The sequence below is a fragment of the Rhamphochromis sp. 'chilingali' genome (genome assembly GCF_963969265.1).
Source record: "Rhamphochromis sp. 'chilingali' genome assembly, chromosome: 21".
Classification (NCBI taxonomy): Eukaryota; Metazoa; Chordata; class Actinopteri; order Cichliformes; family Cichlidae; genus Rhamphochromis; species Rhamphochromis sp. 'chilingali'.
The window spans coordinates 17,899,986-17,926,848 of record NC_137949.1 but is presented as its reverse complement, the minus strand read 5'-3'; the positions used below and the strand labels follow the sequence as shown (position 1 = coordinate 17,926,848).

The 26,863-nt window shown below is 40.8% G+C and overlaps 1 protein-coding gene across 8 annotated transcripts in view; it reads left to right on the top strand.

Annotated features, from left to right (window-relative positions):
- Positions 1–26,863, top strand: part of LOC308389268 (dynactin subunit 1-like) — a 35,661-nt gene that overhangs the window by 1,149 nt on the left and 7,649 nt on the right. The window contains exons 1-13 of one of the 8 annotated variants that reach the window (XM_080870525.1): positions 1,675–2,131; positions 8,870–9,121; positions 11,228–11,306; positions 13,646–13,677; positions 21,847–21,867; positions 23,120–23,290; positions 23,971–23,994; positions 24,474–24,671; positions 25,085–25,289; positions 25,492–25,570; positions 25,674–25,833; positions 25,955–26,059; positions 26,584–26,775. In XM_080870525.1, coding sequence (XP_080726651.1) covers positions 2,099–2,131; positions 8,870–9,121; positions 11,228–11,306; positions 13,646–13,677; positions 21,847–21,867; positions 23,120–23,290; positions 23,971–23,994; positions 24,474–24,671; positions 25,085–25,289; positions 25,492–25,570; positions 25,674–25,833; positions 25,955–26,059; positions 26,584–26,775 — 1,551 coding nt within the window. In that variant the 5' untranslated portion in view covers positions 1,675–2,098. The other 7 variants (XM_080870529.1, XM_080870528.1, XM_080870526.1 and 4 more) reach the window with 7 other exon arrangements.

Genomic DNA, 26,863 nt, shown 5'->3' with positions numbered 1-26,863 from the left:
GACACTGCTCAACTACACTGATTACAATTTAAATGTATAATTCAGTGACTCAAGTAAGTCCATTAATTATGTTTGTTATTCACATAAAGATTAATAAACCAAGCTAAAAATAATCACAGTAACCTCAATATTTCCTGACCTAAAATGAACAAATTATTTATTCAATTTATTTCAGTTAGTTTCTTTTCTTTAACGTAGTGTCTCCTTTTAAAAATGGTCACCTCTAAAACTCTACCTGGATGATGCTGCAGTTTCTTTTTCAGTCGACCGTCAGCTGCTGTGTCCATATTGGCAAAATTTGTGTCATATAAGCCAAGCTTGTGCTAAATAAAAGCTGCCTTGGAGCAATAGTTATGCTCGTTTTTACCTTGTTGAGTGATATTGATTTGTTCCTCCCGGACAGACAGACAGAGGTGCAGTGTGGCTGTAATTTTCCTGCTTAAAATCCCAGAGTGTCACCTCTGTTCCTGCGTCCTTCCCGTTCGCTGGTCTGAGTGGGCTCAAAGCAGCAGCACCGCCTCTTTCTCAGTTTCTCTTCCATCATCTTCTATAAGGAGGACGAGCTTTGAATTAGACTGTCTGCTAGTCTTTAGAGAGATAAGAGGCTCCCCTTCTCTATTTCTTCCCACAAATGCCCAACACCCCCGTTTTTTGGTTCTGCCTCCATCATTTGCATAAAAGGGTGCAAAGACACTGCAGAGGTTTGTTTTGTCCCTAAACATCCCCAGCTATCCCCCAGCTGAAATATTAGTCTGTGGATTGCATATATGGCTGGTTTTTGTTGTTATCCTGGCCCATGTTTGTTGCTGAAGCTTAATATGTCCTGCATCATTTTGAAAGGAAAAATATTCTCCTCTTGAAGGCTTGGGTGCCAGCGTTTCTCATCAGCCTCTAAGCTGAAAGCTTTTACACAGAAACCCTGCAGCGCTTGCTTCCATTGCAAAGAGATGACAGCAGAGAAACAGAGATGACTGGGAGTTGAAAAGCTCCAGCCATGCAGTTAGCAGATAAAAGAACTAATCCTTGCTCTGTGATGGGCCACAGTTTTAGGCTGGACCCTAATGCAACCTCTGCTGCTTTTTGCTTACAATGTGCTGTGTTATGGAGCATCACCTGGACCTTTTGTGTTCAACCACAATGAAACAGCAGTTGATTAACTTGAACTGGTTCACCTCCCACTGGATGAAAAATGCTTAGCACCTGTTTTTTTCTTGACTTTCCCCCCTCCCAGTTCTCACTCTAGCAGATGAAAGAAAGTGGAATGCTTTGTAATAAAAAAAAACACACAAAAAAACCCTGGAAATCCATTATAGGCTGCAGTGCAGCGAGAAATTAGGTTTAGTGTAATTTCAGCCTTTTCTTTTGATGTATTTACGACCCCGTATGTTTTTTCTTTTTCCATTCCCTGACTGATTAATCATAACTTGAGTCAATATTATTAATTTTTACCTTAAAAGTCTGTGTTGCCGAGGCTGAAAGTAGCCTTTGATCAGTGCACTCATGATAAGAAGTAAAAAACAAGCCTGAACCTCTGCATCATCCTAAACAATGAGGGCATGCACGGGAATAATAGCTGTCTATTTTGAGAAGCATGTCTGCAGGCTTTAGGACCCAGCAGCACTGTCTGGGCCTAAACCACCCTCCCTCCTGCAGAAGCCAGCTTAGACACAGCACAGTGCAGTGCTGCCCCTCAGCTGATGCGCTCACAGCAGACCCAGCTTGGCTTTATTTTTTTCCCCCGTCTTCATATCGCTGCTGTTCGCCTTTGGCACCTTTAATCAGAGGGCTGGATTGGCAGCATCCTCCCCAGCAGAGACTTCCTGATATGGTGAAAAAAGCTCCCGCAGACTTTGGCTTGTGGGCAGCAGAGAGGCGGGACGGTGGAGTTTTGGGAGCTCGGGCTGTACTGTGAGCAATAGGAGAGGGATGGTGTGATTCTGCAAGGAGACAGAGAGGAAGAGGGAGACGCTCCGGCAGCATCACTGAACCCCACTCCCCTCTCCTCGACCCCCTTCTGTCTGGCTGACGCTCTCCCCAATAACACGCTCTTTCAGTCAAGACTGGCAGTTTTGAGTGGGGGGCTCAGCAACCAGAAATCATGTCACACACTAGGAGGAATACGTACACCCGGGTGAGTGGATATATATATACGCTCAAGGTAGTTGAATGAATGGTCTGAGTGGCGTTTAAGTTTGTCCTGCTCAGCGGGCCATTGTTTCTGTAAGGTTTCTTTGATTTGTTTCACTCTGTCATCCCCTCCTTGTCAATTCCTGCCTTCAATAGGAGGGTTTCTAATCCATTTCACTGCTGCATTCCTCTGTCTGAATTGTCGCCTCTTTGTTCGGCTCAAATGCCCCTCTGGGGCAATATCAACATTGCTGCTGCGATGTTGAGAGCTCATACCTTTGCTATGACTTGACTCTGACGACCTGTGAACTAGTAGGTAGGTAGTTGGCTCGCTTTTTGTTATCAGCTAAACACACAATCCATGAGCCCAGAAGACTTCCTGTTTGTCATCCGTGTCTGAGTCAGGCGACTTTGCTGTCAATGGGAGGGATGACATCAGTGTGTGATCTTACATGTCAGCTTACTAAGCAAAAATAGCTCCTAGACTGTATGGATTTTAACTTATATGGAGGTGGTCTGTGGCAAGCACGCATATGACAGCTTTTCTTGCTTAAATACAACATCGTGCTGACAATCAGAAAGCTACATGCGTGTTTTTCATCTTATTTCAGCTTTAAAGTCAGTGCGAGCCTTGCGTGTGTTGTAAGAGTAGAGTGGCACTAAATAATTCAGCACGCCCTCCTTGGGTCTTCTGCCTCCAGCACATGGCAAACGGTTCTAAGCAATGACTGAACATCGGTGAATACATCATTACAGACTCGTTAGCTTTCAAGTTTTCATTATGACTTCAAGTATAATCCCCTGATGGATGTGTGATTGCAGATTGTTGAGCTGTGTTGCCCTGTGAAGCCATGTAGACTGAAGTGATTTGACGCTTTAAGTAAAAGCTTCAAGGACTCAGCTGTGACGTAGAAACTGTGGAAGCATCATTTATTGCTCATGACTAGTTAAAATGTCTCGCTCCATGTTGGTCATGAATTATAAGAGGAGTTAATTCGACTTTAAACAATTAAGGGGATCCAGGCTTTGAATAAAAGCTGCCACTTAAGTGAATATCAGCAGTGACTGTCTGACTTTATGTGTGAGGAGCTATGGTTGTTTATAATAAAGATACATGTATGTAACTTTCATTCAGTGTGAGGTGAGTGCCTTTAAATCATTGAAACACCAACTTTATACTTAAATATGTTTTTCAAGCCAGGATTTTATGACCATTAAAATTCTTGGAGTGATTGTGCAAAGCGCTCCTTACTTTACAGCATTCCAATGTATACTTTGCAAAGTTTCAGTGACCTTACATTAGGGTACTGATTGTCTAAGACCTTTAGGCATGTGGTTTAACCAGATTTTATGTTTTAATGTTTTCATGAATACTGAAACTCAAGAATAATGCACAATGTAGTGGAAGCTTCATGCTTTATGTGGAGCAGATGATCAGATTAGATTTTGAAGACCTAAAAGCTAACAAGTTCAAACTTATACCAAATATGTAGTACGGTAAGCCACATGTTTGAATAAAGGGGTTTCCTTGAACGCATGAAATTATAATCCAGTTAACAAAATGTGTGTCTTGGTCCATAAATCACATCAACTGTTTTTGAAGCTTTTGCTATCTGAAGAACAAATGGCAGTCCAGTGTACTTGTGTTGATTTCTTTTGAAGAGAGTAGACACCTGTTCATAATACGTTTTGCCTTTATTGAGGACCTTCACTGTAGACTTAGACGCCACTTTAATCACCATGCAAGCCAGAGATGACATTAACTGAGGCTCACTAAAACAGGACTGGAAAACTTGTTCAGCTGGTGTTAACTGTTTGGACATTTTTGGAGCGAGTGTGTCACAGAAAACAAGAAGTAAAGTCAAATGTTTGAGGTTTATGTTTAGAACTAGAATGACCATAATGTACATTTGTGTTCAGAAATTTACATCGACTCATTGTGGACATACATGTCACAGGGCTTTGAATTATTTCTTTAAATTGTTCTTTTTGCAGAGTGGAATAATTGTACAGCATACATCTTCATTGACTTTAAAAGCAAGAACTGGGAACACAAGTTTAAATTTATTTTGGACTTTCTCTATTCCACACAGGGCAAAAAAAGTTACAACCACCTCCAGTTTGGTTAAATGTCCCTTGGCAGGTTGCACCTTGACCAGGTGCTTTGGCTGAATATTTGACAACATTTCTTGGAAAAATTGGTAGAGTTCATTTACATTTTAAACTGGTTTATTGCCTTCCTTTTGGGAAGGCTGTTCCAGAAACTTAATGTCAGCCTGCTTTTTTTAAATTCCAAACCAGTTTTGATGTGTGTTTGAGATGATTGTCCTGTTAGAATACTGTGTTCAAGTTTCAACCGTAGCTGTTGATTTGAGGTGAAGTTGAAGGATTTGGAGGTAGTCCTCTTCCTTCATTGTTCCATTCACTTTTTTCAGTGTACCAGTACCACTGTCAGCAGAACAGCCCCAGAGCATGATGCTACAGTTGGTACAGTGTACTTAGGTTTGAAAACCTCACCTTTACTCTTTCAAACATACCTTTTGTCGTGACCAAATAGTGCTGTCTTTGTTCTGTCTGACCAAAAAACCTTTCTCCAGAATTAGTTTGATTTATTAATGTGGGCAGCTACAAATTTAAATCAAGCTTAAAGGTGTTGATTTTACACAGGCCCAATGTGTAGTGGATTTGAAGCAGAGGTTTCTTTCTTGGGTGGCACAAAAGATGGCTCTTAGTCCATTGCAACGTGAAACTGGCTTCACTGTGGACAGTGACGCTGTCATGTTGTGCTGCGTGGAAGGCAGGAGATTGGACCCAAATGCAGGACTCGGAAAAGGTTAAACTAAAGTGCAGCATTTATTGCTGGACGAACTCTTCATGAATACAGGGCAAAAAAACAAGAACTCAAAGCACTAAGCATTACCTTGGAAACTGGAAAGCTAAGCTTTGAACGGAGAACTAGAAAACTATCGTAACACAGCGGTGAAGACACAACAGGGAAAGGGTACGACGTGACAACAAGCTGGGGATGACAGGGGTAATCAAGAACGGGAGACAGAAGGGAAACACAGCTGGGACTAATTCTGCAGGATAAGACAAGGGAAGCAACACAGAATACAGACACAGACTTTCAAAGTAAAACAGGAAGCACAACAACTGAACTTACAGACTCAGAGACCCGATACTGACACGGTACAGAGGGAACTTAGACAGGAGATGTGGGACCAGGGCAGGCACCGAGACACAGACTAGACACTAAACAGAGGGAGCACAGAAATCAAACCTAGGAACTAGCAAATCTTAATAAGAATTAACCAGAAACATAAGCAACTCTTAATCAAAACAAAAACACTGAGTCAGCAGTCCCAGGACCATGACAGATGCTGGTGTTCCTGTAGTTTTCAGCTCATGGCAGGCTTGAGCCTTGGTGGTTCCTGGGTTGATCCTAACCAATTTTCCCACAACTGATGATAACAGTTTAGGTCTTTTTCCAGACAAAGGCAGAGTGGTGACTCATCCAAATAACATCGGGATCATCAGGTCAAGCAATTGTACTCATTCTTCGATCTTCACTGAGTTTGTTCGACTTTAATACTGTGCCTATATGACTATTGGGCAGTCCAGTGAGATGCAGACAAAGCAAAACTATCAGTTCCTGTCAGTCATGATCGCTAACGACAAGTTAATAGGGCTTGGCATTATCAAGTTAAAAGACACAGACCTCTTTTTAGAACCTTCATCACCACTTGTTACCAGATTTGAGCGAGTTTATGTATATATTTAAGGCTGTATACTTTTCAACATGCGTAGATTACAGTTATTCCAAATCAAGACCTGTGCCCCCCAGCTGTGTGGAGTCTTTCATAAACTGTTTATGCTGAGTCTGAGTCTGCAGAGGGTCCCGGTGATGTGGAAGACATCATGCCTCGTCCCTGTACCAAAGACGCCACGTCCCAGTGGCCCCCAGGATTACAGGCCCGTGGCATTGACCTCCCACATCATGAAGACCCTGGAAAGGCTCATCCTGGACCAGCTGCGACCCATAGTAAGACCACACCTGAATCCCCTTCAGTTCGCTTATCAGCCTCGTCTCGGAACTGAGGACGCCATCATCTACCTGCTCAATCGTGTCTACACCCATCTGGACCAGCCGGCGAGCACTGTGAGGGTCATGTTTTTTGACTTTTCCAGTGCTTTCAACACCATCAGGCCGACCCTCCTGGGTGATAAGTTAGCAGCGATGCAGGTGGATGCTTCTCTGGTGTCCTGGATTGTTGATTACCTGACAGGAAGACCACAATATGTACGTCTCCCACAGTGTGTGTCTGACAAGGTGATCAGCAACACAGGGGCACCACAGGGGACTGTCCTCTCCCCCTTCCTCTTCACCCTCTACACCACAGACTTCAGCCACTGCACAGAGACCTGCCATCTTCAGAAGTTTTCTGATGACTCTGCGGTGGTTGGATGCATCAGCAGGGATGATGAGACAGAGTACCGGGCTGTGGTCGACTCCTTTGTCACGTGGTGTGAGCAGAATCATCTGCAGCTCAACGTGGCAAAGACCAAGGAACTGATCGTGGACTTCAGGAAGACCAGGAAACACTTGACCCCTGTTTCAATTCAGGGGGTCAGTGTTGACATTGTGGAGGACTATAAATACCTTGGAGTACACATTGACAATAAACTGGACTGGGCTAAAAACACCACAGCACTTTACAGGAAGGGCCAGAGTCGTCTCTATTTTTTGAGGCGACTGAGGTCCTTCAACATCTGCCAGAAAATGCTGAGGATTTTCTATGAGTCTGTGGTGGCCAGTGCGATCCTCTATGCTGTTGCATGCTGGGGGAGCAGGCTGAGGGTCGCAGATGCCAACAGACTTAATAAACTAATCCGTAAGGCCAGCAATGTTGTGGGGATGGAGCTGGACTCCCTCAAGGTGGTGTCGGAGAGGCGGATGCTGTCCAAGATAAAGACAATGTTGGATAACACCTCCCACCCACTCCATGACATGCTGGTCAGTCACAGGAGCACGTTCAGTGAGAGACTGAGATTACCGAAAAGCACCACTGAACGACACAGGAAATCATTCCTGCCTGTGGCCATCTCCCTGTACAACGCATCCACTTAACACACTGTTTGCTGCTACAACTACACATGTTTCTTTTCCAAATATTTATTTATGAGTGACTTATGTATGTATGTATGTATATATATGTATATATTGTACTATTCTTAGTTAGTGTATTGTCTGTCTTGTCTTAATGTTGGTTTAAAATGGAGCACTGTAACAAAAAATAATTTCCCCCAGGGATCAATAAAGTATTCTGATTCTGATTCTGATAAACTAGATAAACTTGTGCACGCAACTCTTGTTTGTTAAAGTCAGTAAAGATGTACGATGTACTATCATTCCACTCTGAAAATGAACACTTCTAAGAAATCATTAAAAGCCCCAAATTAACATAACAGCACAGCTTCTTGCAGCAGTAGTGACAGCAGAGGATACAGTGTCTGTCGAAGAGTCTTCATGCTATAGGTGTTTTTCTGTTTTTGGTTAAACTTTCACAAAGGTTTTTGTGTAGTTTAACCTTTAAGTTAAACAGCAACACATAGACAGTGTGTGTTTAGCTGAAGCAGAGAATGATATCTGCTCCTCTCTGCACTGTTCTGCTGAGTCACCATCAATTCTAGGACATTGCTCTGTAAATTGGGTTATGCAGTATTATTTGATTACAAAATATTGTAGCTGAAGCCAATTTGAAAACGTTCTTGTGTGCATTTTGTTCTTCACACATCCAAATTGCATTGTGACGTCTCAGGTGTTTGTTGCCATGGAATTACCATAAAGTTTGCCTCCTCAGCTAGAAAGAAAGAGCAGTGCTGTTCAAGCGTGCACTGACATTTAGAGAGAGCAGCATCAGGATGAGGCCTGGTCCTCTGTCCCTCAAAGGTGAGCCACTGTGTCTCATAAAAGCACCCGCTGTTGTATCACCCAACCAACCCTAATCCCTGAGCTAATCGGTCTTTGCTACAGTCACACAGTGATTGAAAACAGCAACTTGACCAAAAATTACTATTAACATGTGCAATCATCTTGCAATATTGTTGCCTGTTAAGGTCGGCGACCACGCCTGTGACCACTCGCGGTCAGTTACTCTCTTCTAAGGGTCTTAGGTGCATCAGGAGTGCAAGAAAATAACAATAAGACTGAGTCAGTTTGCTGTCAGTCTGCTATCAGATTAAATTGGGTTAAGTTGGTAGTTACATGCAGTTGTTTGTTATAATGTGATGATTAACTGTGATAAATTGGGGAAAATCACAATTTCAAATTCATTTGAACTTTTTATTTTATTTTTATTTTTTAAAGAAATTCAGACGTTCCCTCACAAATTGTGACAGAGTTTCTGCATGACTATGATTTAACTGCAAAAGGACACAAGTGTTTGGCGACCTTACTTTTATATAGAAATATAACCAGAACACAACCAGTTCAGTCATCTTGACAATCTATTGAATGTGAAACATCAATTTTTTGCAAACCTTTGCCAACACAATGTGGAAAATGGTTCTTTCAAAGTAAACTAAACAGTAGCATTTAACATAAATACATTAACCTAAATCTAATGCTAAACATTAAATACCTCTTAATACCACTCAAACTAAATCACCTGTGATGTTGAGCTGATTATAAATGCCTGTTTTAACAGCCCAGGTCTGTGTTTTCTTTCCTCATCCCACCCAGACCACCAGCAGTGGCAGCAGCAGGATGAGCTCAGACGGGGGCGGGCGGCCCGTCAAAGTGGGCTCCCTGGTGGAGGTGATTGGGAAGGGGCAGCGTGGCACAGTGGCCTACATCGGGACCACCCTCTTTGCCTCTGGAAAATGGGTGGGGGTCATCCTGGATGAAGCCAAGGGCAAAAATGACGGCACCGTACAGGGAAAGCGTTACTTCACCTGTGAAGAGAATCATGGGATTTTTGTGAGACAGTCACAGGTAAATACAGGTGTATTAAGTAAATGTCTTTACCCCAGTTATTTTTTTTAACACATAAGAGATTTTGTTTTCCTTTTATGTGGCACAGTGTGCTGTGTGTGTGGGCTGATATTTTCCTTTATTGTCTTCTGTGGTGCTTTTGGTTTTTGTTGCTTCGGGGTCTTTGGTTATTCTTTTTGATCTGCAACAGCTCCGAGTTTCTCTCCCTCAAAATTCTGCATAATGTGACCATAATTCAACTATAGTGACCTGGAGGAGATGATAGAATAAACTAAAATTACAATAGTTTAACTTTTTTGCTACTTATGTTTTTTGGTTTTTTTGTAAATTAAAACTTCTTTCTTGTGAAACCGTCCATCTATATTCTTAACTGCTGAACCTGATCAGAGTTGCAGAGGGTTTAATTCAGTTCCATTTTATTTACATAGAACTAATGCACAGCAACAGTTCAAGCTCAGAGAAACGGGTATTGGTGTACAATATGCTCTAAATAAAGAGATCTTCACTCTGTCCTTACATGCATTAAATATTCATTAATGGAAGCTTGGTTATGATTACATCATCCAGCTGTGCCTGTAAATAACTTTGTCATCCATCATTTGATCTATAATAACATGTTCAAGATATTTGACCTTATTGCAGACAGCGTTAATATCTGAGTATTCAAATTCTGGAAATACTAGGTGTTTATCTCCTTGGTTCTATAACCATGTGTATATGTTCCACACCATGAGGAGAACATATGTGAAGGAGCTGCTGGCGACCAGCGGTACGAGGACACAAGATCATCTGCATACATAATATGGTTCAGAATATCTAGAATATTATCAACCATGCACACAGTTTTACAGGCACGCAAAATCTTCAACCAAAATATTAAAAAGAACCGGGATAAAATTCTTCCTCCTCTAACACTATTAGGGCTGAAATGCTGTCTCTTCATTTTACTTGTAACGTCTGTTTGGAATAGAAATAAATCAGAACTCTCACAATGTATTCAGGCATCCCTTTATGACTCAGCTCAGCAAAATAACTCTGTTTTACACAATCAAAGGTTTGCAGGCATAGAAATAAAACAAATACAAACTGATGACTTCTTTTCTTGTGTTTGTTTATAATTTCCTTCAAAATATACATACACAGACCAGTTCCATGTTTGGGTTTAAATTTAAAAAATGTATTTATCCTGCAAAAGTCTTTCTGAAATATTATACTGGCTAAGGTTATGGACCTGTGATTATTACGATGGCTTACTTTACCTGTTTTATCCTTCATAAGTAGCGCTAAGAGAATAGGCCACACTGAGTCTGGCAATAAATAAATAAATCTGTTTGGGAGGAGCAAGTTTACAGTGAGGTTTATGTTAATCATATGACTGTAATCTACATCTCTAGGGTTGCCAACCTAATGTGGAACTGGACTGTTACTACTAAAAAGAAAAAGTCAAAAGATTGGAAGAAATGGTACCTGCAGGATATCTCTTATGTGCGGGCTCACAATAATAAACAGTCAGTGTAATGTAACTTGCAGTATTGTCATATCTGTCTTTGTGACTGTCAGTTTAATTCTATTTGTTTTAGTGCTGGGACAAGCACCATTTTACGGTAGCTTATTATGATCAAATTACACAAAGTTGTTGCAGTCATCAAATCAGAACGAGATGTCTACATTGCTGAATCCAAACACATCAATCACTCTTTGGCTGCTCGTCAAATCCATCCACTTCAGGGCTAAAAAATCATTACCAATTAATGTGATGGTGGTTGTACTTAAATGTTAGCAGAGAACAGTTTATACTTTGTGTGTTCTGTTACAGTTACCAGTAACTGTTAAAGCTTTTTACCTTTTGACTGTGCTGAAAAAAAGTGATACGAATTTAATGCTAAAAAGAAACATCAAACCTATGTAGAATTACACGTTTATGCATAAGATTCAGCTTTACTGTAGATTAGCAGTTGTGTCACTAATGCTCTTCAGCGTGTCTCCTGCTTGGCTTAAAAGGCTCGCTTGTGCCTCTTCTTCTCTGTCACCTCTTTCATTTAACAGCAGCACTCACAGTTGTGTTTTTGGAAGACATGACTAAACGTCTCTCTCCCGCTGTCTCAGATCCAGCTGGTAGATGATGGGGCAGACACAACGTCTCCTGAGACACCTGAGCCCGGCACTGGCAAGGTTCCCAAACGAGGTGAGAACGCACACACACATCCAGATGGTCATATTTGCAGGTCGTCTTTAGTATTCTGCTGGTACTGCTTTATCAGTAAAATTAAAAAAAATGCCCAAACACAGTAAAATCCAGTCTATCCTGTCCTTATAGAGCCTGATAGTAAGTGTGCATGCCATATTTGAAACCAATAAGCAGGGTTTATTCTCACCTGCTCTCCTGCTGTAGTTTAGATAGACAGCTGAAGATCTGAGATATAAAAGCACTTTGGTACATTTAGTATCTTATTACAGGGATGCTGCCTGGTTTTACTTATGTGATGAGTGAATAACAAGTAAAAATTGTGGATTTGAATCCCACGTACGGTAAGTTAGCCACCACCAGATGTCAAAATCTTTATCGGTGGTTGTTTTAAAGTGCTTTATAGATAAAGGTGATGATCATGCCACAGTTTAAACAATAGCTGTGTCTTTATTTAAGAGTACTTTGCTATATCTTGAGCCACCCCTCATATCTTTGTATTTGTCTTCTAAGGAGCCCGACTTTTTTGCAAATCTTTTGAGCAGTAGTTCTCCAAACTTCATTTCTCTGGCTGTTTTCAGAGGAATGTTTTTATATATTTATTTTTTTAAAGTCACGTGACACTGACCCGTAAATCGCTCAAGCATAAAAAAGGCACTTAACTTGTGTCTATGTCTCTACGCATTACAGTTAACTTGGCACAGAACAAACTTTAAATTCCCATTTTATGCATGTTGTTACTAACAGCCTGTCACAAGAACATGTAATGTGCTCCACTTCTTGAATCTATATAAAATGTTAAAGATAACATAGTTTAACAGGCATAAAATTGATTTTTTTTGCACAAATAAGGTGATTTCGAAAGACTTATTAGCTGAAAACTTGGTGTGTAGCATGTCCTTAGAAAAATTAGGAAACTGGATAAATGAAGGACAAAAGAAGTGGCAGGTCTAAAAAGCATAAAACGATCTACAGCAGATTAACATTACGAGGAAATATGTTATCATGTCATGTCTTATCAAGTGAGGGAATTATGAATGTGGATCCCAATGTGGATTTGAGATCTTAACACACATATATGTGGATAACACATTATTTTCTCCCCACTAAACTCGTGATGTTTCAGTGGTAAACACTTTTTTTGTGAGATTTTTGATGGACATCTGGGCCATGAAAAGGCAGATTAAATGAGACTGGACAGTTGATTCAGATGTAACCTGGCAACAAGACACTTTTTCATTTAAAGCAGTGACGCGAAGAAAAGGCCTTGAAACGCTGAGTGCTTCTGTAAATGCTGCTATGCACCAAAATGCAAAGGGAAAGATGAGCAGTAAGTGTAGCTGACAGGTATAAGTAATAACATTCAAAAGGCTCCAGTCTATTTAGGTGAGCTACTTTTTTTTTACACCCCATAAATATATTTAAAAAATGTCTGTCTCTTGTTCTGGTACCTTTTTCAGTGAGTTTTATATCCACTCTGGCTTTACCGTTATCCATTCAATGTTATTGAATTCTTATAACATGCCTTCCCAAGTCTTCCCATATTACATCTTCATATCTTCAAATATATTCAGCCACTGTGGGTCTCAACTTTACAGTTTTCTCTTGTTTTGCCTGTTGTTGCTAATTTGCGGCAAGGCACATTGTACACATTGTACACATTGTACACATTGTACACATTGTAATTTTACCTCTGCCTTATTGCCAATATTTTCTTATTTTTAAACATGAAGGGCCTCCAAGACACAAATGAAATCAATCAGCCAACTGAAAACAAGAAAATATCGGCATTGGAACATCCGGTTCTGTCGCCCTTTCATAATAATCTCTGACACGCAAGTTTGTAAACCACAATCACATTTCTATTAGTTTTATTTTGTGTGAGTGGAAGAAAGAGACATTATTCAGATTATTACTATTACACAAATCTTCCAGGATGCAGATTTTTGTCTCTCTTACCTGCTGCTGCAGCCATTATGTGAGTTAGGGCCTTTAATTTGGAACTCTGCCAGCCTGAAAGCCAGAAAGAAAAGTTATTGTCTTACGATCTGGCTTTTGTCTGAAAGTAAATGGGGCTCTGAAAGTGACGGTGAGATCACCAGCATGCAAATAACACTTTCCCTCAATAACTTGAGTAGGGAAAAAAGGGCATGGAGAAGTGAATTTTAAATAAGGGTGCATACAGGTTTCAACAGCTGCCAGTCAGGTTTGACCATCTGGTGAATGAACAATAAATTATGTTGACTCTGTTTGCGCCATAGCCTGCTGTGGGACTTTTATAACTCTTAAAGATTTTTATCTTAATGTTCTGGGAATGTGTTTCTTCTTTATCTCGTCAGAAATCCTGGAGTCAGCCAAGTCTGCTAAACTGGTGAGTCAGATAACGCTGCACTGTGACGCAAAGTTTGCAGGAAAGCCGAGGCAAACGTGCCGCCTGACACCTGAATACACACACACCCACACTGCACGTACACACATTCATGCATACAGACTTCCACCTGCACACACACACACACACACTCACACATAGACGTACTAAAGTAAGTGCTATGTGTTGGTGTTTATTGTTTGGCGATTTGCACTCTGCAGGGAGATTCATATGTGAGATATTTAATTTATTTCTGACGGCTGCTGTTTTGTTAGGTTTTGTTAGGATCAGGTGTTTGGGGAAAGTGCCTGCAGTAGATTAACATTTAATTTGGCTTCATCATAGCATGGCTGGGAATTTAAAAGGTGATTCCTACATGAAACTAGTGTAACATAACACTGTGATGTGGTAATTAGTTTTAATTTACAATAAAAAAAATAAAGTAATGGGATTATTAAACAATATGCAATATTATATGAGGCTCTTGCATATTTACATCTGTAAATATTTCCATTTAATTCATCTTAATGCAATTACAGTTTAATCTGAGTTTACCAAATTCAGAAATGTGCTAAACCAAATTGTAGCTCTAGAGCTGAATGAGTTCTCTCTGTCCAGTAGAGGGCGCCGTTTACTCACGTAAGTCCAGTGTTACTCTGCATGTTTGGTAGACACTAAGAAAAATGTAGAAAGAATCCAGCACATCAGAGCCATGACTCAGGAGTAAAAAAGCACTGATCTAACTAATAATTTATTTAGTGTGCTTGACTTTTGCCTTCACGTCAAACTGACACTTAAATCCATTGCAGTAATTTTTCATAGGAATTGTTATATGTTTTAATAGAAATCTGGTGCTGAAGAGAAGTATACTGGTTAAATTTACCTTAAACCTGCAGTCTGTTAATATGGTGTGAGTTCACTTTTGATGAAAAGAGCAAAAGCAAACATGGTTTATGGATGTGACTATAGTGATGTATGGATATCTGGATTTAAAGGAATTTTGAGAAGTTTTGGGTTTGAATTAAACTTTAAAGTTGTACACATCAAGGAAAAAAAAATCTCTTTGCTGTTAAAGGTTAATCCACTGACAGTCCTGGATTCAAATGTCAGCATTTTGAGAGAATCTTTGCACAGGGAATAACCTGTAATGATAAGTTCACTCTGTCAAGTGGAAACCAGAACGGAGGCATTTGATTTAAAAAGTATATTCCAAATTAGTCACATTTAAATGACTTTTTTCTATGACCAGATATGTTGTTTTATTTATGCAAATTGTACGGTCATTGTAAAAAGAAAGTTAACTGTAAGGTTTCATGTATGAGGACATAATGAAAATAATCTGGTCCTTAGTAAGTGATAAAGTGAAAACAGTCACTTCAGGTTTTTGTTGCTGTTGGTGGTTTTACAAGGTACTGAATCATGGGGTGTGCTTCTGTTTTTCACAGGCTGCTTCTGATTTTTCACTCAGTTTTTGTTAAATATATTACAACTTGTACTGTGTCCTGTTTATTGTTCATCTCAGGTTGTGTTGATCTAATTTTAATACCTGGTAATGACCAGATAATCTTTTATGTCCTAATATGTAAAACCTTACCCTTGAAAGAAGTAGTACTTCATGTTTACATATACTGTATTTGTAGGATCTCATTGTTTCCATTTTTATTGCTTGTGTCATAGAAAATGGAAGAATAATTTTTTTTTGTTGACCAGCCATGGGAGAATGGCTCAAATTATTTTAATAATAGGCAATGAAAATATTTTTACACGAAAGTGTAGTTTAATGTGTTTTTAATGTGGAGAAAATGAACAAAATGAGAATGAAGAAGTGAGTATGAAGAGATTTGTGTTTGTGAAAGTTATTGAGGTCCAACACACAGGTCCAAACCACCACAGTTCCCATCACCTCTGGCATGCTGCTGACAAACTCCTGATCTTTAACCTTCACCCTCCCTCCCTCCTCCTTCCTTTCCTCGTCTCCTTACCTCCTTTGACCGACGCAGCGAGGAGTGAAACCCAAAAAGGTGCTGCATGTTTCTCTAACCTCGGTACAGTGGTAATGTTATGATGATGACCGTAGTAACCGTGGTAACCGTGGCTCTGAATGGCCTCGCTGCTGCATGGCAACAGAGCCTCACCCCTCATTTTACCCATGACTCCTCGCAGCCATCTCTGGTCTCTGTACTGAAGCGCTCTGTGTTTGTATGAATGAAAGCTGTGTCCCATCACCTCACCGCCCTCTCTGCTCTCTGTTCGGTGCAGCTCTGTCCAACATTGTCTGCTTGGTCTTCTGCTTTCTGTGCACATTCAAACATGCTAAGTTTGCTAAGTGTCCAAAGGTTTTTCAGAGGCTCTGTGAACGTGCAGTGGTTCCTGCATGGAACCATTGTTTTTTAACAATAATGGTTACCACTTACCACCTACTTCCTCTGCAAGGTTGCATCTATAAAAGTAAAATGACACACACGAGCTAACAAAAAGGACAAAAAGCAGTCCATCATTATCATGTAACTATCTTAGGCTTCTGACCAGGGATGTCAAACAGATTTTACATTATGCACCACATACAGCACTTTTTGGATGGGCCACAGTGGTGAAAATCCTCTTTGTGTCGATGTAAAGAAGTTTAACTGCACATTTAATCTCCGCAATATCAAATTAAGAAAAAGAAGTATGATTTTAACAGTATGTCTCAGGTTTTCTACATGATAAAGAAATCTGTCAACACAACTGTTACGATCTCCCCCCACCCGTTAAAGCCATGGTCTGCTGTTTGGTTTGTATGGGAGGGGAGGGTCACCTGTGTCTTACAGGCTGTAAAAGGTGTAGAAGTTGTGGCAGCATGTTACCCACACTGTCCTGTAATTGTAAAGCACAATGTTTTTGTTAATTCACAGACACACTTTTAAAAAAAATGTATAGTAGACAATGAAAAAACAGGAAATTGTCTTACTTAACTGTTTTTCTATTGGTTAATTACTTTGGTGTTGAATGAATGGCCATGGGGAGGTCTTTGTTTAGTAGGAAATGTTGTAAAAAATACTTTCAAAAATGTATATCCTCCGTCACATTCTCCAAAGACCGGCCAGATTTGAGTCTTTGCCAGGCCGTTTCTGGATCTTATGTTCTACACCTTAGCTTTGGACTTTTTGGTTGGCAATAGATATTTTTTGCAGCAGATTAATTGCATGAAATAAAAATAACTGTAAAGATCAGGACATGTTTTGGGGTTCATGGGTTTTGGTCCTGCCCTCTCATTCACTCCTCTGTCACTTTTGGGATATTTCTGCTCAGTCTAGATACTAAGTTGTATATTCACGCATTTTTGATAACATTAACATATCTTGCAACCTATTATGGAAGTTAACACTTTTATATTAAACCCTGAAGTCTCTGTTTTTGTGAATGAGATGGATTAGTTCGGTTGTTGTTGAAAAGTCCAGTGATTCAGCCTTTGATTCTTGAATGAAAGCCTTACTAAATCACTTTAATTTATTACTAACTAAAGCATTAGTATTAAGAGAACAAACTAAATTAAACCAGTCTTTGGTGTGACCGTCACCAAGTTTCCAAGGTTGTTTTAAGCATCTTAGAGAACTGCAGTTCTTCTGTCTTTTCATGTAATCCTACACTGACTGCATGATGCTGACTTCACTGCTCTGTGAGGGCTGGACCATCTGTTGCACCACTCCCTATTACTCTTGTTAATAAAGGTCTTTATTAAAGACAGGGTGGTGTGTACATTATCCTGTTACACAATAATTTTGAGACCAGCCACAAAGTTAGAAAATATAATTTCCTTATAATATTGTATTTGTTCCCACACGTCTATCATGAGATCCAAGCTGGCTGTCCGCTGCTCTTTGTCATTCCTGGCTGACTCATACATGCAGGCGTTCCTTGAAAATGTCAGAATGCGACTGAGGTGAAATGAGCTGCCCTCCTGCCTGCAGTGACCTGCAGAGTATAGATTTCCCGTCAGCTCGGTTCTTCTTTATCGTCTCCTGGTCTGCATCTCCTCCTTGGCAAGCTGACTTTGAACATCAGGAGGGAACTTTAAAGCAGGAGGATCAAATGTTCAGTCACAGAGCCGGTGAAACTGAGGAAGAGTAGGAAATGTTAGACAAGACCAAAATGGAAACTCAGCGAAGGAAAAGCAAAGTAAAATGCTTTTGTACTGCTGTTCTGAAGCTTGACCCATAAGCCATTATTTTTCTCAGCTAAGGTTTTGGGCTTATTTATGCTTTCTGGACAGTAATTTTATCTCCTTTCGTTTCGTTGAAGCTGCATTGCAGTGACCTCGGAGGCAGCGATCCTCCCTCTGTGTGCTGGGAAAGCAGGAACCTGATACATCTCCACCCATCTCCGCATCCACTCTGTCTGTCGGCCGCTCTCACTCCATCGCTCTCAGAGTAGCACTTAGTCTGTGTGCTGGAGAGAATTTGAGTGGATTATGAAAAGATATGTTTAATATTTGAACAGGACAGTTTTCTCTAAGCTGCTCTGTAATAGATACTCATAAGCTGTTTTTCTTTCTGCCTCTGCTGCCTGACGTCCTGTTGCTTGTTTTGTTTTTTTCTCTCCACAATCAGATTCCTAATACTCTTAAACATCGCCCGTTTACTAAAACCTCATTGGACATTTTCTCCCCATGTTATTTTTGCCCATGACGTGAAAGTATTCGAGGTTTAAAGCTCACAACTAATCAGAGTATCTTATACTTTGTGGATTAATCCTCTTAGATATCCCTCTCTCTTCCTGCTGAGCTGTTGGTGCAGAGCAACAGATTAGTGAGGAAGGTATCACGATTGCTTCCTTAGACGGCTCTTTAGGAGACTGTCGAACTATTAAATCTCCCTTTTAAATAAAAAAAAAAATCCTTTTGCTACAGTTAATGTTACTTTTAAAGTTCGGATCTTATCTCTGGCTGTCATGATGTTTGCATTTCTGAGTTTTTATGTGAGGCTTTCTTAACCTCTGTACTCTGGGTATGTGTCTATGTAAAGCACGGTTAGGCGCAGTTCAAAAATAGCAAGACTCACTAAGAAAGGTAGACCTCATAAAGCCGCTCAGGTGTCGCGCCCCCCCCCCCCCCCCCCCCCCCCCCCACCCCTTTTGTTTTCATCAGCCTCATTTTAATGAACCTTTTTGAGGATCTGCCAGCGTTGCTAGGAGATAAGAGAGGCTTGCATCAGCATGGCTGCTCATTTTCCCCTCTCACCTCCATTTACAGTCCCGCCCTCCTCTCCCTCACATCATCCCTTTCCTCCCCTGTCTGTCCCCAATCACCACTTTACACCCATCCCTCCCTCCCTCCCCCCTGTCTGTCTGTGTTAGAGGTGGTGATGAGTGGGTGAGCAGCAGGGAGGGAGGAGGGCACACAGTGATGTAATGCAGGAGCAGCTGACAAATCCCAACAAGCGAGAGAGAGAAGAGGGGGGGAAATGAGACAGAGGGTTGGAGAGAGAGGTTAGGGGAGGAGAGGCGTCTCCGGTGTAGCAGGAAACGGCAGCAGGCTGGAGGCTCGTGGCAGAGGGATGTTCGAGTCCTAATCAGAGGCGAGAGCAGAAGAGAGGTGCTGACAGAGGGCGCCGGCAAATGGATTATGAGAGAAAGAGGACATAAAGGAGGACGATAGCAGGAGGAAGGGACGAACAGAAGGAGGGAGGGGGAGCCTGGGAATAAATCGCCGCGGCCATTTGCACCACTGCAGCTCCCCGGCCTGAGCCGCTGCCTGTCTGACTGTTCAGCTTCAGCTTTCCGCCTGTCTGTTCTGAACCCGCTGTCTGTGGATCTTTGCCTGTTTTATCAGCTTCCTGTTTGTGTGTGTGTGTTTGTATGTTTCTGGGTGACCGTGTGTGTGTATGTCTTCTTCCCTTGCAAAAATGATGAGACAGACTCCTGCACCCCGGAAGGTACAGAACTCCATGTGATGCTCTTTTTCTGTTGGGTTTCTTGTGTTGATGTTATCATCCTTTTCGTTTTGTTGGCAGAGCTGTTGTAAAGGTCATGTGTCCTCATTTTGTTTAAGGTGGAATTGCCTTTTTTCCCATTTTTTTCCCCAGACCATTGATATTTAATATTCCCAGCATAAAAGTAAAAGTGTTTGCAGCTCAGCCGTGCTCTTTCTTTGACTTCTAAGTTTATTTTGCCCATGCTGTCGGTAGCTGTCCATGCTTCTACATGTGTTTGCAGTTGTTGAGTTGCCTTGTATCATATTTATTGTTTTATTTAGCCTCATCATACAGAAGCTATGTCTTACTCAAGACTATACGTTGATTTCCATCACTGTTTGCAGATGTGGCAAGCAGGCAGATGTGGTTTGAGTACAGTTTGTTCTGGCAACTATAGCACAACATGGTGGTTTAAGAGGACTGACAGATCTTAGGTGGTACAGCTATAAGCTTGGGCAAGTTTCTGTTGGATGGTAGTGCTTTAATCCAATAAAGAACAATAACAAGCCAAAGCCCAGATGGAGATGGATATTGATTGAGTGTACTGAGGGCAGATAGTGGAAGATAATTGGATGCAACAGATCATTTTACATGAATATGGTAGAAAGTATACAAGTGTCTGGTCAGGCTTGGGTTAAGTTTAAATCATCATCATAGACGTACTTTAATATGAAGTGATAGTCACAAGAAAAGATTAATATTGTTAACTGTAGATTTATTGTAGCAGTGCCTGAATGCTTCAGAATTTTCTGGTATCGTCAAAGATTGTTTCCTCTGTAATTTAACACTAATTACAGGTAACAGAGACAATGGTTAATTGGTACATTTGTAATATATTAGAAATCTTTTCCATGTGCAAATCTAGACTTACTAGTCACAAGACTTACTTCCAGGATCTTTAAAGAAAATAATTTGAACTTTAGTATGTTGTAGAAAAACAGACTATGATTTTAATCTGCTGAATAGCGACTCAGTTTCTCAGTTTCATGTCGCTGGAAAATAATTAGGTCATGTAACCTGGGCCTAGAGATCAGTCTATGAAGCCCTGATAACCTTTGGTTAGTTGGGGAAAAATGTATTTCTACCAGTCGAATGTTGGAGGTTTTTTGCTGTTAGTAGGTGAAGTTGGGTTACAGTGCTGTACCGAGCACCTCCTTGCAGACTTATGAAAGATGCCAGCTTGTCTGCATATACTCCCCAAATACTTGCTAAGCAGTCGTAAAACTACAGAGTGTAACACAAACCATAAATGGAGACCACCAAAGTAAAAGTTTTAAAATGTATTGCTTTCAATCTCTTATTTTGGAGGCATTCCCAGTTTGCATAAGTTTTACTACTGGTAGTGGTTAGATGGCAAGTATTTGCAGACAAGTTGGTATCTTCCATGAAAACTGTAGTCGGCCGTGGTAGTCTGCTACCAAAACCAATCACAAGGGCATTTGTGTTGCAGCAACTTTGCAACTGGTTTCAAAAACCACTCTCCAACCCACTGAGGAATACACATTCCTCACAGGGGATTGTTGGCTAGTCTATAGGCCTGGGTGACTGAAGACTTGTGGACAAGTTACCAGGGAATCTATAGTTTAACTGCATTTGTCATTGTCATCCTCGAGGTAGGAAATCAAAAATAGTGTAACCCATGTGTGTTATACAGTGCAAAGTGTTTCTTTACAAGCTCAACTGCAAATCTTGTCATCCACCCTGCGGTGTAGCATGTCTGAAACACATGTTGTACCTGAATGCTGCTGTTACCTCAGCAGTATGAGTGTAGTTCGACATAGATGAAGCTAACTGAGATACAATGCGGTCATTGAGGTCACAGCGGCAGTACCAGTCAGTGTCTCTGTTGTTGCCAAGACTGTGGTCATATGGGTGGATGAGATGAGGCCCAGAGATGAGTTAAGACAATAAAGATCATTAGAGAAACAGAGCAGAGATCTGTGTAGATGTTATTATGATAGATGATAGTAATATAAGTAGGGGCGTCTTGTCAAGAAGAATACATTAACAGGGTTTCAACTGTGAGTGAAGCAGCAAATATTCAACAATGGCCTAAAGTCATATCAGCTTCATCCACTCATTCTTACTTTTTATTTTTTTGGAATCTTTCTTTACTATGACTTTGCCTTGAATTACTAACCCTGGTTGTTTGTTTCCTTCCCTTCCCTCCTCTCCTCCTGCTGCCCTTTGACCTTTACCTGCTTCCTCTCCTCTTCTTCAGACCACGGCCAGAAGGCCAAAGGTGAGCCCAGTCTTCAACATCATCAGGGTTTCCACCTTTTGTCAGCCTGCGTTATTTGAACATGCGATTATTATTTTCACTTCACGAGGCAGATCAGATTTATGCACATAACTCATAACACGAATCATATTTTTGTTCAAAAGCATAAAAGATGGTCCACTTTAATCTTACAGATTTTACACTTTTTAAAACATCTTATGTTTATGTCAACACTACATTTATTCATCTAAAGTTTGCTTTATTTCTTATTGCTTTCCATCTGCTGCACACCTTTTTTCATATATTTTTAGCACTTCTCATTTAGTATTACATCGGTATTTGTTTTCTCTATTTTAAGGTCTTAATTGTGTCTGAGGTCACTATTGAGTTCTACTGAAGAAGGGCCCATTTGTATATTTCTTTGGGAAATTTACAACAGCTAATAAACAACTCAGTCAATTTTTAGATAAACTGAAATTCTCTTTTTAAGGTCTGAAGCTAACAAAACAATGAGCATGAATAATCAAATATCTGTTAATATACTGTATAGACATTTAATATTATACAGATGTTCAGGTCTCAGCTAGTAGAATAAAAAAATGTAATGATAAATAATTTAACAATTATTTTGATGTAGGTGATTTTATAGAGAAGCTAAATCCAGCCCCAAAGTTGAGTTAAATTAAGAGCACAGTGCAAAAGTGGTGAACTTTACCCAATGTCTTTACATTTCGCTTGGAAAGAGAAAGAGGTGCAGTGATTAATTAAATCATGCACAAACATGAAAGAAAATGCAGCATCTATGGCAGAGTTCGTACAATTTTAAAGACCGTGTTGTTATGACCATGTTTTATTCTTCAACATATTTATTTTATTGAGCTATACATTTTTTTTGCAGTCTGTTAGTAACAATGTGCTTAATGGTACAGTTTAAAAGTTGTCCTGTTTAATCGGGATCCTTGGAAAGAAAATATAAAGAAATGAGGGAAGACTTTTCCACAGCACTGTAACTCAGTCAGATGCAGCTATTAACATTTCTCATGGTGCTTCTTCTCATGTTGCTTGTAGACACCACATCCTGAATCACAGCTGTCAAGCCAAAAAAACCCCAACTACAATAATTAAATGCAGTCAGCTTGCAGAGGGACACCTTTTTTGGCCTCATCCACACAAATGATTTACTCTTAGCTGCTTTTTGCAAAGTGTTTCTCTCTTTAAAAAAAAAAAAATGTAATTCTTGTTGTTGATTGGACTTTTTTCTCGATTCCTTCAGCAGCCCAGCCGACCTGCAGGAGGGAAGGGGGCCGCGTCTGGCTCGGCTTCAGCCTCTGCTGGGGAGATGAGCAGCAGCGAGCCCAGCACGCCGGCACAGACCCCCCTGGCTGCTCCGGTCATCCCCACCCTCCACTCCCCTGGAAACCCTCCAGCTCCCATCCCCAGCAAGGTCAGTGTGTGTCTGGATCAGAAGTTCTATTCACCCTGCGTTGGACAGATCTGATGTGTTTTACTGTTTATCTATACATTTTTCTTTTCTTTGAATGCTTATTGACCCATTATGAAGGAAGCTTCTGTGGCAGCACTTAGTCCACAACAAGTATTTATGCGAATGAGCAAAGCCTGCTTAAAAAGGCACTACCCATAGTCACATTAATTCATTCATACATTTTGTTTAGCAGGATTTAATGTACCACCACAGTCAGTGGACTCTGAGTATAACCCACACAAGCCCAGCGAAGGAGTAAAATCAGATGTGACAACGTTGTCAGTATCTCTCCTCTAAATTTAAGTGTATTTTTTGACCCAGCTGTCACTTTGTGTTGACATCATCCAGCAGAGTCAGAACGAGAGCCGAAGGCCTGAAACGCTTTTTAGGCAACGTGACAGAATTTACCTTTGTTTTTGTGAATTATCTGCCTGTTAATGTGCTGATAACAAATCAACACCAAGATTTTATCTGTGTCTCTCGTTTTCTTTTGCATATTAAGTTGTATTTAAACATCAGAGATTATCACATCAACCTTTTGTAAAAATCGCCTTCTGAGTGTGTTGTTTTTTTTTTTGTTTTTTTTTTAATGAAATGTTAAAGTCGGAATAATCAGTCTAATTGGTATTTTGTCCCCTCAGGAAGATGTCACTATGGAAACACAGGTGCAGCGAGGTGGTGTGATGTGATGTTTCTGCACTTGAAGTATTGAAGTGTTGTTCTGCTCTCACTAACGTTTTAATCAGCTGAGGCGTGGCTCCTTTTTTAACCTGTGTGTGTGCAGTGATTGTCTCTGCTGCACGTTTATCACAGGATTCAGAGAGTGTTTAGAGGAGTGTGATTATCTGTGTGTGCACACTGGATGTGTAATACAGCATGTGTGTGTGTGCGTGTGTTTTCTCTCCACAGGTGAATTTTCTGCAGGTTTAATATTTAATGCGTAAGTGCTTCTAACACAAGACTTTAAACCTGATTCACTGCTTTCGGTCTTCACTCTGAAGAATCATTAAAGAGAAATGATTCATAAAAAGAAAAGAAAATGGAAGTTTGAATCCTCCTTTTGTGTTTTAGAGAGTTTCCTCTAATATGTGTTTATTTAAATCTCACTTTTCCCCTTCATCTTGTCCATATAACTGTTACCCAGGAAGAGGAGGCGCTGCGTAATCAAGTGAAGGATCTGGAGGAGAAGCTGGAGACCCTGAAGATGAAGCGCACGGAGGACAAAGCAAAACTGAAGGAGCTGGAGAAGCACAAGATCCAGCTGGAGCAGCTGCAGGAGTGGAAGACCAAGATGCAAGAGCAGCAGGCCGAACTGCAGAAGCAGCTCAAGGAAGCCAAGAGGGTAAGGAGCCACAGATGGAGGAGGGAGGGGAGTGTAGATGCTCAGGCTCAGCTGAAAAAGTGTTAAAAAGCAGCAGTTGACTGCTAACAAAAACTATCCAGCAATTGCATTCCTTCCTTAGCTTCCAATGAACTACAAATTTAAAAATCTTATTAATTACTCTTAATTTAAGTCTGTAGGTTTTGAGATTATTGGGCCTAAACTCATCTCAACCTTTATTGCAGATTATTTATTTATTTTGGTGAAGTGTTCACAGTGTGTTTGATTAACAGCACCTGGCTGCCACATACCTTCTTACTTTCTGTAAAATTATTATTAAAGGGGAATAAGGGGAAAAGTATACGATTTGCATGCAGTTTAAATAACATGCAGTTATGTAATACTTTGTTGAAACTAAGCTTTTCTGTGTGTAGGAGGCTAAAGAAGCTCTGGAGGCAAAGGAGCGTTATATGGAGGAAATGTCGGACACAGCGGACGCCATCGAGATGGCGACGCTGGATAAGGAGATGGCTGAGGAGAGAGCAGAGTCTCTGCAGCTGGAGGTGGATTCCCTCAAGGAGAAAGTGGATGAGCTCACCATGGACCTGGAGATCCTCAAGCATGAGATTGAGGAGAAAGGTACTGAAGAGCTGATTTTATCATTGCAGATGTTGTATCCAGGCCTCATTTCTGTTAAATCAGGACATGAACAATCAATACAAATACTGAAGTTTGAGTCTGGGTTTTAAAGTATGTAAAATGAACATCAATTTAGAGTGAAAAGTTTGCAAGCTTTAATGACGAGCTTTTCTTTTTTGTATTGTTTTTGGGTTTCTGTCAGGCTCAGATGGTGCCGCCTCCAGTTACCATGTGAAACAGCTGGAGGAGCAGAACAGCAGGTTGAAGGAAGCTCTGGTCAGGTAGGTCCGCTGATGTCTTCATGAAAGCCACAATTATACTGAACTGAACTTTAATTCAGAACTTTACAAGCTCCAAAACACTGATGCGTGTTTTTGTGTCCAGGATGCGTGACCTGTCTGCATCAGAGAAGCAGGAACACGTGAAGTTGCAGAAGCAGATGGAGAAGAAGAACGTGGAACTTGACTGTTTGAGAAGCCAGAAGGAGAAACTGCAGGAAGAGATGAAAGCGGCAGAAAAGACCATCGATGAGCTGAAAGAGCAGGTCAGTGGACCTTATGACTCAGCTGTATGTAGAGGAAGTGAAAGGTAGCTCCCCCCAGGCCTGTGATCTTTTAATTCGTGGGATGGATAACAGCAGAAAAACAACATGTGCTCTGTTTCAGGTGGATGCAGCCTTAGGCGCAGAGGAGATGGTGGAGACTCTGACAGAGAGGAACTTGGACCTGGAGGAGAAAGTCAGAGAGCTGAGAGAGACAGTCACAGATCTGGTGAGTGACAATCGCCCAGAACAAACATGGCTAAAAAAAAAAAAAATCCCAAAGTGATTTTCAGTCCATAAACACTCTGATTTATTTCTCACTATCTCGTTTTACTGCTCAGACTGGCCTACCTGCATACATTCATAGTAATAAGGTCTGAAAAAATTGAAGTATTGCTGTTTGCTGACTCATTTCATTAATAATATGGGGCCGGGGTCATTAATATGCATTTGGAGCCATCTGGTGTTTGTCATCACTGCAGCTTTTGTTGGATTAAAGTGCTCCTTTGGTGTGCACTGACCTAGAACAATGATCATATGATCCTACACAAGAAACTCGTCTGTCTTGTGCCTGTCATTAAAGAACGTTGTTTTTTCCAAGAATAAACAAAACATGAGTTTATACAAGCTGCAAAATCTCATTATTATCCCACAAGAATTAATTGATCTAGAAAAACAGAGACAGATTTCAAAAATCAAATTCAAAAAAAGGAGGTGGCCCTGATTGTTTGTGTGCACATCTCCTTTGTGCAGGAAGCTATAAATGAGATGAACGACGAGCTGCAGGAGAACGCCAGAGAGACGGAGCTGGAGCTGAGGGAGATGCTGGATCTGGGAGCAGCGAGAGTCCGAGAGGCAGAGAAACGAGTTGAAGCCGCACAGGAGACCGTAGCCGATTACCAGCAGACCATCAAGAAGTACCGCGAGCTCACAGCTCACCTACAGGTAAACATGTAGAGGAAATATGTAAAATGTGTTTTCACATCTAACCTGTTAATCACGTGTTGGTGTCCTACAGTCAGTCAGTCACGAT